General features: G+C 49.5%; 1 protein-coding gene across 1 annotated transcript in view; it reads left to right on the top strand.

Annotated features, from left to right (window-relative positions):
* Positions 1-2,616: 2,616 nt before the first annotated feature.
* GRK2 (G protein-coupled receptor kinase 2) overlaps positions 2,617-20,659 on the top strand; it is a 264,477-nt gene continuing 246,434 nt past the window's right edge. The window contains exon 1 of the mRNA XM_078657665.1: positions 2,617-3,854. Within this exon, the coding sequence (XP_078513791.1) occupies positions 3,742-3,854 (113 nt within the window). The 5' untranslated portion in view covers positions 2,617-3,741. The remainder of the gene's footprint in view (positions 3,855-20,659) is intronic.

Below are 20,659 nucleotides of genomic sequence, written 5' to 3' on the forward strand. Positions count from 1 at the left end.
TAAACAGCGTATAACGTCTTAGACGGCGCTTTCTCCGTCATTTATTTATGTATGCGTTTTTATATTTGTATATGTTATATAGTAATGACCCAAAGACTTGTAAAAACGGTTGTTATTACCAAAATCAGTGTGAGGTCACATGGAGTGCTAATGCTGCTCCTTGCCTTCTGTGTCGCTTGCTATTCTTCCCTTCATCCTGAACCCCAGCCTGGGCTCCTTTCTTCCATCACTGACAACTTTCATTCCCACTCTGCAGATCCCACCCATTCCTTAACACCCACTCAGCCTTTTTACCTCATAACCTGTTGCCAGACCTCTTCATGTGCTTTCAACCTCTACTACTCATATTCCTGTACCTCCTTTATATTACCCAGTTACTTTTTATCTTCTTTGCAGCCTTGGCTGGCTCTGTGTGTGTGCTGCTGGCTCTGTGTGTGTGTGTGCGGCTGGCTTCGTGTGTGTGTGTGCGGCTGGCTCTGTGTGTGTGTGTGCGGCTGGCTCTGTGTGTGTGTGTGTGTGTGCGGCTGGCTGTGTGTGTGTGTGTGCGGCTGGCTCTGTGTGTGTGTGTGCGGCTGGCTCTGTGTGTGTGTGTGTGTGCGGCTGGCTCTGTGTGTGTGTGTGCGGCTGGCTCTGTGTGTGTGTGCGCGGCTGGCTCTGTGTGTGTGTGCGGCTGGCTCTGTGTGTGTGTGTGCGGCTGGCTCTGTGTGTGTGTGTGTGTGCGGCTGGCTCTGTGTGTGTGTGCGGCTGGCTCTGTGTGTGTGTGTGCGGCTAGCTGGCTCTCTGTGTGTGTGTGTGCGGCTGGCTGTGTGTGTGTGTGTGTGTGGCTGGCTGGCTCTGTGTGTGTGTGCGGCTGGCTGGCTGTGTGTGTGTGCGGCTGGCTGGCTGTGTGTTTGCGTGCGGCTGGCTGTGTGTGTGTGTGCAGCTGGCTGTGTGTGTGTGTGTGTGCAGCTGGGTGTGTGTGTGTGTGTGCGCAGCTGGCTGTGTGTGTGTGTGCGGCTGGCTCTGTGTGTGCGCGGCTGGCTCTGTGTGTGCGCGGCTGGCTCTGTGTGTGCGCGGCTGGCTCTGTGTGTGCGTGGCTGGCTCTGTGTGCGCGTGGCTGGTTGTGTGTGTGTGTGTGCGGTTGGCTCTGTGTGTGCGGCTGGCTCTGTGTGTGTGTGTGCCTTTGTGTGTGTGTGTGTGTGGCTCTGTGTGTGTGTGTGGGTGCAAATGCAATAGGTCTCACATTTGCGAGAGATTAAGCTAATGGCAATGTAAATGACAATGCCATTTATTTATCTGTTTTCAAAACCAACACATAAATACAAATGTTGTCATTTACAATGCCAACAACTCTAACTTTTCCAAAGGCGAAACCATTGCATTGTAAATGTTTGTTTGTTTTACAAATTCAACACTGCCTCCACGACAGTGACCGAGAAAAGAGGGTCAGGTCACAACGATGCGCCCCTCCCGGTCCAAGACGTTACGTGACACATGTGTGAGGGGAAAGGCCCGGGCTTCTAGGCACACAGCAGATTAGAGCAAGGCTGGGACAACATCAAAAGCCCGGATGTCAGGACCACGCATCCGGGCACCCAGGGAGGGGACACGACTGTGCGCCATCAAAGGCCCCAAAACCATTTATTACGCAACATATCACAGTAGTGCCCATTTGTTTAGTACTAAACCCCCTAAGGAGCTCTTTAAAATCTGTCAAATTGTAAGCGCTATGACTGGCCCGTTGCGCCTAGAGTGCACTGTTTGAAAACACCCTTGGGGAATGTGAGATACCATTTCTGCATGAGAAGCACATGCTTGATCATACGTGACGCCACCTTACACCAATATGTCGCCAGACAGACCTCCCAGCACGAAAGGCGCCCTGATGCCAGAATTGCACACTGGGCGCTACAAGAGTGCTACGCAACGAGAACAATAATTACTGTATTGTTTCGTATTCTGACCTCCCCATGCCCCCCCCGTATGTGACTCGGACCCATCTTTTGTGACCCTGCCTCTCCGCCCCCTTGCTGTCTCCCCTCTGCCTCCTTCTGTTATCTCCCCCCTCCTCTTTTGTTCCCCAGCTGCTCCCCCCACTGTCTCTGTGTTTCCCCTCTAATTTGCACCCACGATTTTGCAGTCTTTTATTATTTTTATTGTATGTTTTTACACAGTTTGTGAGTGCGCCCCCTTGTCGTTGTGTCCCGCTCTCACCCCCCCCCATCCCCCGGATCCCCCCTCTTTGTTTTCGCCCCCTCCCCCTCCATCTTTTGTCCCCAGTTTTGTGCTCAGTATCTTTGTGTCACTTTCTCCCTCTGTTGTTGCTGCAGCCGCCTCTTCCTCTATTTGCCCCCCCCGCAGATCATGCCCCCCCTGCAGATCATGCCCCCCCTGCAGATCATGCCCCCCCCTCAGATCATGCCCCCCCCCTCAGATCATGCCCCTCCCCACTTTCCCTCGCAGTAAGTGCTGGGTGTCATTGTTGCGCCTCTATCTCTGCCCCCTCCTCCGCCGCTGCCAGCAGGGGGGCCCTGGCCCGGCCGGGAGGCTGCGCGGCCCCTTTAAGAGGGAGCCTCCGCCTGTGAGTGAGAGCCCTCCCACCCTCCTCCTCCTTCTCTCCCCACCCTCCTCTTCCTCACACAGAGCGAGCTGCAAAGAGGAAGAGGGAGGCAGGCTGGCTTCCTGCAGGCTGGAGCCATCTTCACCCCCAGGGAGCCCCCGCCCTGGCTGCAGCCCCTGCGTCCTGCCCCGGGGGCCCTGAGCAGGACCCCCCACACCACACCCTGCCCGGTGTGCACCTGAGCAGCAGCACGAGAAGAGCAGGGGACCCCCACCGGTGTGCACCTGAGTCTGAGCAGCAACACCAGCAGAAGGGGCCTGAGGGACACCCAGGACTGAGCAGCGCCCCCCAGTGTGCACCTGAGCAGCAGCACCAGCAGACAAGGACCCTCGGGGCTGAGCACGACCCCCACCACTGTGCACCAGGCTCTGAGCAGCACCACTAGCAGACGAGAGGCCTGAGAGAGCGCACCACCAGCAGACAAGAGGCCTGAGGGGGCGCCCAGGCTGATCCGGACCCCCTCCCAGTGTGCACCAGCACACAAGGGGTCAGAGGAACACCCAGGACTCAGCAGGTCCCCCACCCCCGAGGGAGTGACCCCAGGGGGCCCAGTGCACAAGGGATCAGAGGGGCCTCCCAGTCTGAGCAGAGACCCCCTTCAGCGTGCACCTGGCTCTGAGCACCACCACCAGCAGAACAGGGGCCTGAGAGAGCCCCCCCCCCCCCCTGGAAGGAAGCCGGCCTCTAGGGGGCACCTGGATCTGAGCAGCAGCAAGGGGCCTGAGTGGGCACTCGGGCGAAGCAGCACCCCCCCCCCCCGGCGGGAGCTGCCCCAAGTGTGCACCTGAGCACCACCACACCAGGGGCCTGAGGGCCCCCCAGCACTCTGCAGAGCTTCTAGTCACTACAAGCAGCAACCAGGAGGAGGTCGGAACGGGGGCCCCCAGGATTGTGCACAGCCCCCCACCCCTGCAGGGAGCTAACACCTGCTGAACACCTGTGCAGCAGCAGCCCCAGGGGGGCTAGCAGGACCCCCAGCCCACCCCTGCGGGGGGGCTAGCAGGACCCCCAGCCCACCCCTGCGGGGGAGCCGAGCCCCGGATGAGCCTCGGGCCCTGAGCAGCAGCACCCAGGAGGGGCTCTGGGGAGACCCAGGGGGGTGGCGGCTGTGAGTAAGGAGGAGAGGCGAGCAGACAGCCAAGATGGCCGACCTGGAGGCAGTGCTAGCAGATGTCAGCTACCTGATGGCCATGGAGAAGAGCAAGAGCACCCCGGCGGCCAGGGCCAGCAAGAAGATCGTGCTGCCGGAGCCCAGGTGAGGCCGAGGGGACCCTGCCTGTGTGCATGGACAGCCCCTCTCTCTGTGTGCATGGACAGCCATGGGCAGCCCTCTCTCTGTGTTCATGGGCAGCCCTCTCTCTGTGTGCATGGACATCCCCCTCTCTCTGTGTGTGCATGGACAGCCCCCTCTCTCTGTGTGTGCATGGACAGCCATGGGCAGCTCTCTCTGTGTGTGCATGGACAGCCATGGGCAGCTCTCTCTGTGTGTGCATGGACATCCCCCTCTCTCTGTGTGTGCATGGACATCCCCCTCTCTCTGTGTGTGCATGGACATCCCCCTCTCTCTGTGTGTGCATGGACATCCCCCTCTCTCTGTGTGTGCATGGACATCCCCCTCTCTCTGTGTGTGCATGGACATCCCCCTCTCTCTGTGTGTGCATGGACATCCCCCTCTCTGTGTGCATGGACAGCCATGGGCAGCTCTCTCTGTGTGTGCATGGACATCCCCCTCTCTCTCTGTGTGCATGGACAGCCATGGGCAGCTCTCTCTGTGTGTGCATGGACATCCCCCTCTCTCTGTGTGTGCATGGACATCCCCCTCTCTCTGTGTGTGCATGGACATCCCCCTCTCTCTGTGTGTGCATGGACATCCCCCTCTCTCTGTGTGTGCATGGACATCCCCCTCTCTCTGTGTGTGCATGGACATCCCCCTCTCTCTGTGTGTGCATGGACATCCCCCCTCTCTCTGTGTGTGCATGGACATCCCCCTCTCTCTGTGTGTGCATGGACATCCCCCCTCTCTCTGTGTGTGCATGGACATCCCCCTCTCTCTGTGTGTGCATGGACATCCCCCTCTCTCTGTGTGTGCATGGACAGCCCCCTCTCTCTGTGTGTGCATGGACAGCCCTCTCTCTGTGTGCATGGACAGCCATGGGCAGCCCTCTCTCTGTGTGCATGGACAGCCATGGGCAGCTCTCTCTCTGTGTTCATGGGCAGCCCTCTCTCTGTGTGCATGGACAGCCCCTCTCTCTCTCTGTGTGCATGGACAGCCCCTCTCTCTCTCTGTGTGCATGGACAGCCCCTCTCTCTCTCTGTGTGCATGGACAGCCCCTCTCTCTCTCTGTGTGCATGGACAGCCCCCCTCTCTCTCTGTGTGCATGGACAGCCCCTCTCTCTCTCTCTGTGTGCATGGACAGGCCCCCTCTCTCTCTCTGTGTGCATGGACAGGCCCCCTCTCTCTCTCTGTGTGCATGGACAGGCCCCCTCTCTCTCTCTGTGTGCATGGACAGGCCCCCTCTCTCTCTCTGTGTGCATGGACAGGCCCCCTCTCTCTCTCTGTGTGCATGGACAGGCCCCCTCTCTCTGTGTGCATGGACAGGCCCCCTCTCTCTGTGTGCATGGACAGGCCCCCCCTCTCTCTGTGTGCATGGACAGGCCCCCCCTCTCTCTGTGTGCATGGGCAGCCCTCTCTCTGTGTGCATGGACAGCCCCTCTCTCTCTCTGTGTGCATGGACAGCCCCTCTCTCTCTCTGTGTGCATGGACAGGCCCCCCCTCTCTCTGTGTGCATGGGCAGCCCTCTCTCTGTGTGCATGGACAGCCCCTCTCTCTCTCTGTGTGCACGGACAGGCCCGTCTCTCTGTGTGCACGGACATCCATGGGCAGCCCCCTCTCTGTGTGCATGGACAGCCCTCTCTCTGTGTGCATGGACAGCCCTCTCTCTGTGTGCATGGACCCCCCTCTCTGTGTGCATGGACAGCCATGGGCAGCCCTCTCTCTGTGTGCCTCGGAGTTCAGATTGTATCTTCTTTCATGGATGCAAAGTCCCAGTATTCTTTCTCCTCTTGTCTTTGATGCTGAAACCTACATCTCTTTTAATGTGTCGATGCTCCGGTCCTGTGTCTTCTTACTCCTCCTCCTGGGTATGGAACCGTACCTCTATGTTATGTATAATGCTCAGGAGAGGTTTTTAATGTCTCGCTATAGGCTTAACCTTTTACCTAACTTATTAGCTGTCCCACCAGGTTTTACATTATCAGTTGAGCAGAAGGGTGCCTGCGGCTGCGACAATAGGTCTCCGCAGGACACCCTTCACTTTGTACTTCTGTGTCCCTTTTACGCTGCTCCGAGGCGCAGCTTTCTGGTGGGTATTTTAAAACAAGCCAAGTTGAGACATGCTAAAACGGCGCTGCTCTTTTTGCAAAGAGCGAATGACCCCCGTACATTATTCAGTGTCATGAATTTTTTAAAGGTCTCATTAAGATTAAGGAAAACAAGAGGGTTGGCCTGATCATGCACCATGTAAAACCTTTTAACCCATTTGTATAATTATGAGTCGGGATCTAAATAATATATATTTAGGTTTTAAATTGTGTGTATGTATATATACAGGCCTGAGTCTCCTTCCTCGCCAGGGGCTCTCTGGAAATGGTTGGGATTTATGTGTGTGTATATGTGTGTGTGTATATATATATATATATATATATATATATATATATATATATATATATATATGTGCTTTTATGGTGTTTTTTAATCACCGAATAAAGATTCTTGACTTGACTACTCCTCCTGTCTCTGATGCGCAGGCCCAGTGTATTCTTACTGCTCTTGTTCTTGGTGCTCGGGTCCTGTGTCTTCTTACTTCTCTTGTCATGTGACAAAGGCCTCCGTGTAGGCCGAAACGTTATGCTGACGAGGTGCGAACAATAAAAAACTCACCTGCATCTTGGGTCTTTCGTTCCTTCTTTCTATCGCGTTCCAAAGCTGAGGGACTTGTTTGTCAGTTTGGAATAAGCAGGCATATGTATATGTATATATATATATGTGTGTGTGTGTATATATATATATATATATATATCTCTTTTATGGTGTTTTTTAATCCCCGAATAAAGATTCTTGACTTGACTACTCCTCCTGTCTCTGATGCGCAGGTCCAGTGTATTCTTACTGCTCTTCTTCTTGGTGCTCGGGTCCTGTGTCTTCTTACTTCTCTTGTCCTGTGTCTTCTTACTGCTCTTCTTCTTGGTGCTCGGGTCCTGTGTCTTCTTACTGCTCTTCTTCTTGGTGCTCGGGTCCTGTGTCTTCTTACTCCTCCTGTCTCTGATGCTCGGGTCCTGTGTCTTCTTACAGCTCTTGTTCTTGGTGCTCGGGTCCTGTCTCTTCTTACTCCTCCTGTCTCTGATGCTCGGGTCCTATGTCTTCTTACTACTCTTGTTCTTACTGCTCGGGTCCTGTGTCTTCTTACTTCTCTTGTTCTATGTCTTCTTACTGCTCTTGTTCTTGGTGCTCGGGTCCTGTGTCTTCTTACTGCTCGGGTCCTGTGTCTTCTTACAGCTCTTGTTCTTGGTGCTCGGGTCCTGTGTCTTCTTACTGCTCGGGTCCTATGTCTTCTTACTACTCTTGTTCTTACTGCTCGGGTCCTGTGTCTTCTTACTTCTCTTGTTCGGGTCCTGTGTCTTCTTACAGCTCTTGTTCTTGGTGCTCGGGTCCTGTGTCTTCTTACTGCTCGGGTCCTATGTCTTCTTACTACTCTTGTTCTTGGTGCTCGGGTCCTGTGTCTTCTTACTACTCTTGTTCTTACTGCTCGGGTCCTGTTTCTTTTTATTTCTCTTGTCCTATGTCTTCTTACTGCTCTTGTTCTTGGTGCTCGGGTCCTGTGTCTTCTTACTACTCTTGTCTCTGATGTTCAGGTCCTGTGTGTTCTTGGTGCTCAGGTCCTGTGTCTCCTTACTCCTCCTGTCTATGATGCTCGGGTCCTGCGTCTTCTTACTTCTCTTGTTCTTGGTGCTTGGTCCCCTTGTCTTCTTAGTGCTCATGATCTTGGTGCTCAGACCCCGTGTCATGGGTCATGGGTCTTGTCTTACTCCTCTAGTCTCTGATGCTCAGGTCTCATGTCTTCTTACTCCTTCTGTCTCTCTGATGCTCAGGTCCCGTGTCTTCTTACTCCTTTTGTCTCTGATGCTCAGGTCCTGTGTCTTTTCACTTCTCCTGCCACTGATGCTCAGGTACTGGGCCTTCTTATCCCTCTTGCCTCTGATGCTCAGGTACCATGTCTTCTTAATCCTCTTGTCTCTGATGCTCAGGTACCATGTCTTCTTAATCCTCTTGTCTCTGATGCTCAAGTCCTGTGTCTTACTCCTCTTGTTTCTGATGCTCAGGTCCTGTGCGCCTTCTTACTCCTCTTGTCTCTGATGCTCAGGTCCTGTGTCTTTGGTGGTGTGTCTTCTTCCTCCTCCTTTCTCTGATGCTCAGGTCCTGTGTATTTTTCCTCCTCTTGTCTCTGATGCTTAGGTCCTGTGTCTTTTTCCTCCTCTTGTCTCTGATGCTCGGGTTCTGTTTCTTGGGTCCTGTTACTTCTTCCTCCTCTTGTGTCTGATGCTCAGGTCCTGTGTCTATTTCCTCCTCTTGCCTCTGATGCTCAGGTCCTGTGTCTTGGGTCCTGTTTCTTCTTCCTCCTCACGTCTCTGATGCTCCGGTCCTGTGTCTTTGGTCCTGTGTCTTCTTCCTCCTTTTTAGGTCGAGCAGACGTACTCTCAATGCGTGAGCATTGAGAGTGTCTGTCTCGACAACTATTGTTGCCCGTTAATGGGAATGTGGACACCAATGTGCACGAGCGTTTCCTTCGCAGTTTTCACCGCGGCAGCGCGCGTCTCACCCGCGCATGCGCAGAGTAACTCAGCCATTTTTTTTTTTTCCAGCCTCTAACCGAATCAGGTATCAGAGCGCTTTACATATAGGCAGCCCCCACCCCCACCCCTCTGCATGCGCACACACAGGCGAGCGCATGCACACGCAGGCACACACATACAGGCACACGGCACAGACACTCGCTCACACACACCCCCCTCCCCCACAGTCACACACACGCACTCCAGACACATACACACACGCACGCACACACACATACACAGACCGCCCCCCCCCGCACTCGCGCGCGCGCGCACACATCGCGCGCACACATGCTAAACCCCCCCGCCCCGCTCAGCAACCCACTCACCGGCTTCATTCCTGCGGCGGCTCTCCTCAGCTGCAGGGCCCGGCAGCAGGACTCTTCTTCCCTCCTTCGGCACCCGCAGGGTAGGCTCCTGCCAGCTCCGGTGCTTCAAACGCGGCTCCTCCGTTGGAGGCGGGGTAGGCTCCCGCCCTCCTACTTCCTGTTTCCTGTTGTCGCGGACGACGACTTTGCAGTGTTGCAAACGTACCCAATACCCGACTTGTGTGCTTATGTTGTAAAGAGACCAACACACCCCCTTGCACACTCTTGAACACAGGGCAGTGACACATAAACGTGGGCGAAGACGCAGCCCAAAATAACCTCGGCCTGTTGCAGACAAAGGGAGACGTACAGAGGAATATAGAACGTGTGGGCAGCAGGCATCAAGGGAACACAGGGTGTGTTGTGTACCAGGAAGGCACAGTGATGTATGTCAGGAGAGCACCAGGAAATGTGCTTCTAGACCGCCTAGCGCTGTCTTTAAAAACACCCAAAAAAGGACTGGGACAGGTAAAGAGTCCGAGGGATGGAGAAAGACCATATATAACGCACCTGCATTGTGCATACGCTAATCAAAATGCCAACAGGTATCCATGCACACTGTCCAACAGGCGTCAGGCATTCCCTCACAAAAGGTTTACATATAGGCATACATGCATGCACACAAAGACAACAAGAAAAGGCACCATTACAGACAACACATAAAATCACTATTTACACACCAAGAAAGCACGTAAATGCACAACTGTACACAAAGACACACATAGACAGCACTCTTACCTGTGTGTGACAGACAGACAACACGTGCAAACACAGGCAAGAATCATACAGGCAGACATTGCTGGTGGGATGAAAGGACAGGCAGGGGCACCGGGACCGACTAAAGGATTCCTTGGTGCTGGAAGAGTCAGTCGCCGTTTTAATTTAGGCTCTTATTAAACGTATGACGGTAATCCCAATGTGTTAGCCCAGAAAGCACGCGCACTGGGAGCATCCCAAGTTCATATTTCGCAAGGCAAACCCTGATGAAATGTTAATGTTAATGGGAAAAAGGTCCCGTTTTTTTCCTGGAGAAAAGGATGAATTCAGCATGCAAATAATGGCCTTCCCAGATATTCCCTTTGCCCAGCCCTCCAACTGATAACTGAACAGAATTTTGCTACTGGGAATTACCAATGCCTGTGGTATTGGTAATTCCCGGGTGAAAGAATTCTCCCGGGTGAAAAAATTCTCCCCCTATCACTGTATCAATACCTGTCACGATGTAACGGTCAGTAATGTCCTTCCGATTAAACCCTTCCTAAGTAACCATTCCAAAAATGTTTTGGCGGGGCGTGTGCAGTGTAGCTAAGTTCCCGTCTTCACAAGAGGCTGTTTAGAAAGATTTCCTGAATCTGCAAACGGGTCGATACTAAGAGGTGCACAGCAATTTAAAAATATTTCAAACATTAACAAAGCCAATGCGCTTGCATTATGTATTCCAGAGGGACACATCATAAGGGTAAATGTTGTAATGCTTCTCTCTTCTGCTATAAGTGTCACATTTACAAAAGTTATAAGTATTTGCATTGGAAATGACAAAGCTATTAGTTTCGCTATTTTCAAAACCAACACATAAATAAAAAATTTGGCGTTTACAAGACCAATAGCTCAAACTTTCCTAATGCGAGACCTATTGCATTGCAAATGCTTGTTGTCTTTGATGCCCAGGTCCTGTGTCTTCTTACTCCTATTGTCTTCGGTGCACAACCCCCTGTCATCTTACTTTTCCGGTATCTGATGCTCAGGTCCTATGTCTTTGGTCCTGTGACTTCTTCCTCCTCTTGTCTCTGTTGCTCAGCTCATGATGCTTAAAGGCCTGGGTCTGTTGCCTCCTGTCTCGGAGTTCAGGTTGTGTCTTCTTTCTTGGATGCAAAGTCCCAGTATTCTTTCTCCTCTTGTCTTTGATGCTGAAACCTACATCTCTCCTAATGTCTTTGCTCCGGTCCTGTGTCTTCTTACTCCTGCTGTCTCTGATGCTCCAGTCCTGTATCTTCTTACTCCTCCTGTCTCTGATGTGCAGGTCCTGTGTCTTCTTACTGCTCTTGTTCTTGGTGCTCGGGTCCTGTGTCTTCTTACTGCTCGGTTCCTGTGTCGTCTTACTGCTCGGTTCCTGTGCCGTCTTACTGCTCGGTTCCTGTGCCGTCTTACTGCTCGGTTCCTGTGCCGTCTTACTGCTCGGTTCCTGTGTCGTCTTACTGCTCGGTTCCTGTGTCGTCTTACTGCTCGGGTCCTGTGTCGTCTTACTGCTCGGGTCCTGTGTCGTCTTACTGCTCGGGTCCTGTGTCGTCTTACTGCTCGGGTCCTGTGTCTTCTTACTGCTCGGGTCCTGTGTCTTCTTACTGCTCGGGTCCTGTGTCTTCTTACTGCTCGGGTCCTGTGTCTTCTTACTGCTCGGGTCCTGTGTCTTCTTACTGCTCGGGTCCTGTGTCTTCTTACTGCTCGGGTCCTGTGTCTTCTTACTGCTCGGGTCCTGTGTCTTCTTACTGCTCGGGTCCTGTGTCTTCTTACTGCTCGGGTCCTGTGTCGTCTTACTGCTCGGGTCCTGTGTCGTCTTACTCCTCCTGTCTCTGATGCTCGGGTCCTGTGTCTTCTTGCTGCTCTTGTTCTTGGTGCTTGGGCCACGTGTCTTCTTAGTGCTCTTGTTCTTGGTGCTCAGAGCCTGTGTCATGGGTCTTGTCTTACTCCTCTAGTCTCTGATGCTCAGGTCTCATGTCTTCTTACTCCTTCTGTCTCTGATGCTCAGGTCCTGTGTCTTTTCACTTCTCCTGTCACTGATGCTCAGGTACTGGGCCTCTTTATTCCTCTTGCCTCTGATGTTCAGGTCCAGTGTCTTCTTACTCCTTTTGTCTCTGATACTCAGGTCCTGTGTCTTCTTACTCCTTGTCTCTGATGCTCCTGTTCAGTGCCTTCTTACTCCTTCTGTCGCTGATGCTCAGGTCCAGTGTCTTACTCCTTCTGTCTCTGATACTCAGATCCTGTGTCTTCTTACTCCTTGTCTCTGATGCTCTGGTTCAGTTCCTTCTTACTCCTTCTGTCGCTGATGCTCAGGTCCTGTGTCTTCTTAATCCTCTTGTCTCTGATGCTCAGGTTCACTGTCTTTTGTCCTGTGTCTTCTTACTCCTCCTGTCGCTGATGCTCAGGTCTCATGTCTTCTTACTCCTTCTGTATCTGATGCTCAGGTCCTGTGTCTTCTTACTCCTCCTGTCTCTGATGCTCAGGTCTCATGTCTTCTTACTCCTCCTGTCTCTGATGCTCAGGTCCACTGTCTTTTGTCCTGTGTCTTTTTACTCCTCTTGTCCGATGCTCAGGTCCTGTGTCTTCTAACTCCTCCTGTCTCTGATGCTCAAGTCTCATGTCTTCTTACTCCTCCTGTCTCTGATGCTCAAGTCTCATGTCTTCTTACTCCTCCTGTCTCTGATGCTCAGGTCCACTGTCTTTTGTCCTGTGTCTTTTTACTCCTCTTGTCCGATGCTCAGGTCCTGTGTCTTGTGTCTTCTTCCTCCTCTTGTCTGATGCTCAGGTCTCATGTCTTCTTACTCCTCCTGTCTCTGATGCTCGGGTCTCATGTCTTCTTACTCCTTCTGTCTCTGATGTCCGGGTCTCATGTCTTCTTACTCCTTCTGTCTCTGATGCTCAGGTCTCATGTCTTCTTACTCCTTCTGTCTCTGATGCTCAGGTCTCATGTCTTCTTACTCCTTCTGTCTCTGATGCTCAGGTCCTGTGTCTTCTTACTCCTCCTCTCTCTGATGCTCAGGTCTCATGTCTTCTTACTCCTCCTGTCTCTGATGCTCAGGTCTCATGTCTTCTTACTCCTCCTGTCGCTGAGGCTCAGGTCTCCTGTCTTCTTACTCCTCCTGTCTCTGATGCTCAGGTCTCATGTCTTCTTACTCCTCCTCTCTCTGATGCTCAGGTCTCATGTCTTCTTACTCCTCCTGTCTCTGATGCTCAGGTCTCCTGTCTTCTTACTCCTCCTGTCTCTGATGCTCAGGTCTCATGTCTTCTTACTCCTCCTCTCTCTGATGCTCAGGTCTCATGTCTTCTTACTCCTTCTGTCTCTGATGCTCAGGTCCTGTGTCTTCTTACTCCTCCTCTCTCTGATGCTCCGGTCTCATGTCTTCTTACTCCTCCTGTCTCTGATGCTCAGGTCTCATGTCTTCTTACTCCTCCTCTCTCTGATGCTCAGGTCTCATGTCTTCTTACTCCTCCTGTCTCTGATGCTCAGGTCTCATGTCTTCTTACTCCTCCTGTCTCTGATGCTCAGGTCTCCTGTCTTCTTACTCCTCCTGTCTCTGATGCTCAGGTCTCATGTCTTCTTACTCCTCCTGTCTCTGATGCTCAGGTCTCATGTCTTCTTACTCCTCCTGTCTCTGATGCTCAGGTCTCATGTCTTCTTACTCCTCCTCTCTCTGATGCTCCGGTCTCATGTCTTCTTACTCCTCCTGTCTCTGATGCTCAGGTCTCATGTCTTCTTACTCCTCCTGTCTCTGATGCTCAGGTCTCCTGTCTTCTTACTCCTCCTGTCTCTGATGCTCAGGTCTCATGTCTTCTTACTCCCCCTGTCTCTGATGCTCAGGTCTCATGTCTTCTTACTCCCCCTGTCTCTGATGCTCAGGTCTCATGTCTTCTTACTCCTTCTGTCTCTGATGCTCAGGTCCTGTGTCTTCTTACTCCTCCTCTCTCTGATGCTCAGGTCTCATGTCTTCTTACTCCTCCTGTCTCTGATGCTCAGGTCTCATGTCTTCTTACTCCTCCTCTCTCTGATGCTCAGGTCTCATGTCTTCTTACTCCTCCTGTCTCTGATGCTCAGGTCCACTGTCTTTTGTCCTGTGTCTTCTTACTCCTCTTGTCTGATGCTCAGGTCCTGTGTCTTGTGTCTTCTTCCTCCTCTTGTCTGATGCTCAGGTCTCATGTCTTCTAACTCCTCCTGTGTCTGATGCTCAAGTCTCATGTCTTCTTACTCCTCTTGTCTCTGATGCTCAGGTCTCATGTCTTCTTACTTCTTCAGTCTCTGATGCTCAGGTCTCATGTCTTCTTACTCCTCCTGTCTCTGATGCTCAGGTCCTGTGTCTTGTGTCTTCTTCCTCCTCTTGTCTGATGCTCAGGTCTCATGTCTTCTTACTCCATCCTGTCTCTGATGCTCAAGTCTCATGTCTTCTTACTCTTGTCTCTGATGCTCAGGTCTCATGTCTTCTTACTCCTTCAGTCTCTGATGCTCAGGTCCTGTGTCTTCTTACTCCTCTTTTCTCTGATACTCAGGTCTACTGTCTTGGGTCCTGTTTCTTCTTACTCCTCTTGTCTCTGATGTTCAGGTCCCTTGTCTTCTTACTCCTCTTGTCTGATGCTCAGGTCCTGTGTCTTGTGTCTTCTTCCTCCTCTTGTCTGATGCTCGGGTCCTGTGTCTTGTGTCTTCTTCCTCCTCTTGTCTGATGCTCAGGTCCTGTTTCTTCTTACTCCTCTTGTCTCTAATTCTCGGGTCCTGTGTCTTCTTCCTCCTTTTGTCTTTGATGCCCAGGTCCTGTGTCTTGGGTCTTCTTACTTCTATTGTCTTTGGTGCACAACCCCCGGTCATCTTACTTCTCCGGTCTCTGATGCTCAGGTCCTGTGTCTTGGGTCCAGTGTCTTCTCAATCCTCTTGTCTCTGATGCTCAGGTCCTGTGTCTTGGGTCCAGTGTCTTCTCAATCCTCTTGTCTCTGATGCTCAGGTCCTGTGTCTTGGGGCCTGTGTCTTCTCACTCCTCCTGTCTCTGATGCGCCGGGCAGCATGGGAGGAGGGTGGCACGCTCTTGGTTTATGAAGCAGGCTTGCCCGATTAATGAATGATGATGTAGCTAGCATGTCACACCACCAGATGGCGCCAGATGCTGGCGCTGCCGTGCATTATGAAAGCAGAGTATATACATGTATGTTTTAACTTGCAACGGTGCTTGTGCTATGTGGGGCCCCGCATGCAATGCATGCCCCGAGCCCCTCAAACTCTGACATGCCTACTAATGTGTGGCCCTGCTTCTGTTGAGGCGGAGCCCGGTGTTGTTTCTGCATGTTTGAACGATGCATCATGTCTTCCCTCATCCTGTCATGCATCTGTGCCTGCAGAGCACCGGTTTGAGCACAGCCCATCCTGTGAAACAGGTGTGCCGGTTCAAGGAATCTGTTTGCTTCTTCGACCAGTATCTCTGGTGAATCTTTAACCCGAGCTGCGCCCTCGTGCGCAGCTTTACTCGGGTGATTTAGCGCAATCTGCAAAATCTTTAAACAATGACGTAGGTTATGCGAGAGAATGTTTTTTTTTTTCATCCTGTGCTTTTTTTTCTTCTCTCTGCCTCGTTAACCTGCCGTGTGCGTTTGTTTTGTTCTCCAATGAATTATTTTTTTTTGCAGGCAAAGGCCTCTCTCTTTGCCTTTCTGACGCGCAGCTCTGTTTTTCCTCTGGTCTCTGATGAACAAGCACTGTCTCCTTTCTCCTCCTGCCTCCTGTGTGCATGTCCAGTGCTTTTGTGTTCTTCCTCTTTCTGATGCCGTCTCCGCCCCTGTTTCTCCCCCTTTCTGTCTCAGAAGCTGACGCCCACCCAGTCTGTTTCCCTTCTTGCCTCTGCAAAGATTGTCTTTTCTTCCTCCCTTTTGCGCCCATGTCTCTGATACACACATTTTGCTTTTTGTTGTAACCTTAAGGTCTATTTAGCTGAATTATTCTAATGCAGTTTTAAAGATGTATCAATAACTTGCAGTTTTTTTAGACCTAATGCCTGACAACGCTGTCTTTACATGATCTGAGACTTTCCCCCAATGAATGGGTGATTTTAGGTGTGGCATTAAGCCAAGACTTATTTCATTTTTACTAAAATTGTAAATAACATACTTACAATGGTCTTCAGTCAGCCCTCCCTCTCCATTGGTCTGCTGTTGTCATTCACTGCTCACTACAGCAGGGGGCGGTGGATCGAGCGGATCGAGACTGGATATGTTCACTGGGAGTTTCAGCAGTCTGCCCTCACAAGGTGCGCATGCGCACACAAAGTAGTTCCGCTTGAGGCTTCAATGGCGGAGTGTTTTTTTTTTTTTTTAGCCCAAAAAATATTTTTGCATTAAGGTAATTTAATTTTTACATATTGACGAGTGGCTGGGCACATCTTTCAACAATGACGTTTTGCAAAAGCAATGAAAACCAGCATTGGCAAAGCAAAAAGGCCAGACTTCTTAGCTTTTTCAGAACTTGTTTAGAACTGTGCTGGGTTTTAAACAGCAGAACTGTCAAGCATAGCTCTAGCAATATAAATCGAGTTTAGTTTGGGTCTGCCCCTTTCAGACGTTGGTTTACTTGACTAGCTACTTACAGCTGTTGGCTGGAGACTGTCTTTCATGTCTGGGCTCAGCCCAGTGGAGTGTCTTTCTGTTACCTAGTGCTATTGGCTGTTTGAGTGTATCCTTCCACCGTCTGTATGAATTGATCTGTATGAGGGACTACTGTACAACGGTAGCCTTCTCTGTTCTCTCCTGCGGGCTCACTGTAGATGCTACAAACCATAGCACATTTAACCCAGATTTTCTGACTTTGATGTTTGCTATGTCTTAATAAATCAGGTAACACACACTTTTGAAAGCTGCGTACACATTTTTAGTGCATGTGTATGGTAGTGCTGCTCTGCACTACTGTGGTAATCCCGAAGCATACGACAATAGTGCATGTTTAGTACATATGGTGGGGCACGGTGCGTGTGCAAAAAAGCAAAGCCAGGCTGCATGCACTACATGTTCACTGATGACACACTTCATAGATTCTGGTAGCGTGTGCACTCAAACAAGCTGAAGGCCAGCAGGCTTTGCTGATGAGTGTGTTGATTTTTGTTTTTTTGTAGCAATTTTTATTATTGGTATAAATCAAGTACTAAAAAATAACTGCGAGTACAGTGACATGCAAGGCCAGCATGGACCCGTATTGAGATATATATGTTGATTGCGATACATGCACCAATAACAATACTAATCTATAAGAAAGAGAGAGAAGAAAGAGGGATAAGAAAATAAGGTAGCGAAGGAGAAACATAAAGAAAAGAAGGGAGGGAAGACGATACTACAAAGCATGGACGAGAAGGCCGGTCAGACAAAGTTCAAGTATTGTAATGCGGGGTGGTGGGGTTGGATTCATATTGACAGTGCACAGTCTCCATACTTCTCAGACACTGGAGACTGCCGCCTTTGCTATTCAGGATGTTTAGTGCACGCGCGGCCTATCTTGTGAGTGCCACCCGTGTACACCAAACGCTGCTCAACACCATCCAGCGGTGGCTGGTTAGCGCTTGGGCAAACTTTGTGCACATAGCAGAGCTGCTTCACTCTGCTTGTGAAGCTGCGATGCTGGTTTGCCCGTACTCTAGGTAGAAAGAGTTCGATGTATGTTGAGCCTTTGGCTGCACTTCCAACAAATTTCCATTGGTGTCTAATTGAAGCCCTTGAGGGTCAATGTCCACTTATCTTCTCGACAGGATCCGCCAATCCCGGTTTGATTGTAAATTCTGTCACCGAGAGCAGCTTTTCCTAAAATACCATCTCTTCTACTTGTGAGCCATGCTATGCCACTGCCTGTGTCGGGGCGTGCCCTCCAGCCTTGAGGCTGTGATCGCCGCGGTGGGATTTTGATTTGATCGCAATTCACAATCTCAAGTTGCTGGGTCTTCAGAAAAATGTTCTTCCATTTACAGCCAATCTTGATTAGAATTTTGGACTTAATTTAGCATTTCGGTTTACAGATCTCCTTTAAACCCTCTGAAGTAAGCTACCAGAGATGTGTAGCAAACTTCAAACCTTCTGAACAAATATGTAAAGGTGTACAGACATGATACTTCTCCTTTTTGGAGGTGCAAATGTATCCTTCCCAAATATAGCATGCAAACAATCGTAATGACTGGTCCCACGTTTTGAGATTGTGTGTTCAATTCTCCTTTTGGATTCTCTAGATAAGTGGTTTTAAACTTTTTGACTTATGGGGAACCCTACTTCATCATTACTGGAACCCGGGGACACCCCACTGAGTCATTACTGGAAGCCGGGGACCCCCACTGAGGCATTACTGTAATCGGGGGACACCACTGAGTCGTTACTGAAAGCCAGGGACCCTGGCCTATGCATTGTCGATGATTTGAGCCTCAGAACAATGCACAAAAAATATAGAAAAAACACTCCTCAACCAAATGCACAAATGATGACCCATATTATTTAATTGACAAACAAAATAAAAAAACTAATTTTAATAGTAAGTTTGGAGCTTTTCTAAATTCAATTCAGGCCAATCACTTTCAATACTATATTCTGTTTGATGCACCTGCACTGCTCCCACAAATCAATCTGTGGGTATTCATTTAATTTTTAATCTCCAATTTCCGATTCTTTCACATTTGCAGTACGTTTTAAAATATTCAGCTCTACATTTAGCTTCTTTATTTATATACACGTTATTCATCTGTTAATATTGTTTCATTTTCTAAGTAGTTGCAGACCCCCTCCCCCCAGGAGACTTTGCGGCACCCCAGGGGTCCCCAGACCACAGGTTGGGTACCACTGCTGTAGATGGGAAAATGAATAAGGTGCCTGGGTAAGGGTGTAACCTGTAGGACCACCGCTGCAGTTTTGGCCCTTTGATCAGTCTTGTTTTTTGTAGTATTACCAGTTTCACTTTCCTGAATAACTTTAGTGGTGACTAGTGACAAGTTGAGCCATAAAGATGACCGACTCATAACTAGTGATAATAACAGTAAAAAAAAAAATATATAAACATTTTTTACGTCACCTTCCGTGCATTCATTACCACCACCGGAACGAGAGTTGCTTCGTCTGCTTTCGACCCCACGGAAGCAGGTCGCATTAAATTCCACTCCAAACCTATTACATTTGTAGAAGGAAAACGAAGCCGTATGCGGTTTGTAGAAGGAAAACAAAGTCGTGTGCGGTTTCAAGTAAATTTATTCGTATCCACTCGTCAAACGCGTTTAATAAATTTACTTGAAACCGCACATGGCTTCATTTTCCTTCTACAAATGTAATAGGAGGTTTGGAGTGGAATCTATCTATCTATCTATCTCATATACAGTTTCCTCCAAGGACGTGGATTAAAGTTGAATCTTTCTTAGGACTTCTATATGTACTTGCGTTTGCATTTTGAGGGGGGGGGGGCCTGATCGATATGATACAAAAACAAGTAACTGTGTTATATGACTCAATGTTGTCGTTGAGTGGTTCTGGTATCCTCCTAAACCACAAGGCTGAAGGCAGTGTGGTTTGTAAATGTCACCAGAAGCCAAGACGGCAATATAGGACTATATTGCAAGTTACATGTTACCTGTTTTGTATTTGTTTATATTCCATGTTTCTTTTTACGGGTGTTGGCCTGAAAAAGCTATTTTCTTCAAAATGGCCTCTGATTTGGAATTCAATTGTTTAGGTTTTGGTTACCGTTAATTAATTAATAAATAGTTTTAAACAGTGGCAAGAATTGTGCAATTCTGTGGCTGCAGTGTTTACTGCACAACTATGGATTTGTCCTATAATTAACAGATTTCACAAAAATTGTTGTTTCTTGCTCCAATGCACAACAATCACACTGCCAGAGGATGTGCCAATTTTTTACTGCATGATTTATATACCATTGCCACATAATTGGGTACTCCACGCTGCAAAATCTTTGCAGCCCTGACGCTTGCAAAGCTCTAAAGAGGGATTTAGGGTCTGTTATGACAATGAAATCCATGTTTCACGATTCCCTTTGAAATGTGTGATTTACTTTTTAAAATTCTTTTCTTTTTTTTTTTTTTTAATGTACCACTTCATTTTGTGCAATTAAAGCACGACATGCAATTTATGGTTCGCAGATACCCAAAACGAGTTATTGTATTTGCCTTTTATAGAGCTCTTCTTATCACTGGGGTGGTGCTGAATCTCTTCGTAGGTGTGTGGCGCTGTATTGTGTGGCAGCGCCTTGGATAGAAGCTTGTGTGGCTTGCATGTCTGGTGTAAATGCTGTGTGAGGAATCGGGTGGTGCACTTATCTTGTGTTTTTCTCCCTGCCCATGCTAGAGCTTGAAGTGAAAACGAAGGCTAGAGGACAGCCATTTAGGGCCATATGTAGGTACAGCGGTTTTTGCGATTCTCAGTATGCATTTATTTTATTTATTTATTTATTTTAAGGGACTCTCAATTAGAGAATCACAAAACGCAATGGGCTAGAAGGCCCATAGGAATGAATGGGAATCCCAATTAGAGAATCGCAAATTGAGAATGCAATTTCAAGGTTGCAAGGGTGTCAATAGGACACTCTATTGCACCCCTGAAATAAGCATGTGTGCACATGTGGCGCACATACATGCGCTAAGGGCATGTATGTGCGCCACATGGCACTTTGAAAAATGCAATAAAGTGCATTTGTCAAAGGTAGGGGTGGGTCAATGATTTTGCTCCACTCCTTCTACAGTGGTAATTACTACTTTACTTCATTGAGCAGGTCTGCACCTGTGCTTTATCCAGTCGGTATAAAAGTGAGTTAACCAGCCCTCAAGGTGTTAAATCTCTGCTTTGGAATGAACTCTCTTCCAGGAGCCTTGGGGTCTGGCACCGCTTGTGGGACTCGTGAGCCGCTGAGCGTGTTTGCACAGTCACTTCACCTTTACCTCCTAATAAGAGGGTGTTTGATATTTGCACTCTTTTAATGAGTGTGTAATGTTACCATACTTGTAAATAGCATGTTTTATCGAGCCGCATTTATTGTCGCTGATATGGCATAAGTAATGTATAGTATTTATAGAAAATAACACAACTG

Source organism: Lissotriton helveticus, chromosome 1_1 (genome assembly GCF_964261635.1).
Source record: "Lissotriton helveticus chromosome 1_1, aLisHel1.1, whole genome shotgun sequence".
In the NCBI taxonomy this organism is placed as follows: Eukaryota; Metazoa; Chordata; class Amphibia; order Caudata; family Salamandridae; genus Lissotriton; species Lissotriton helveticus.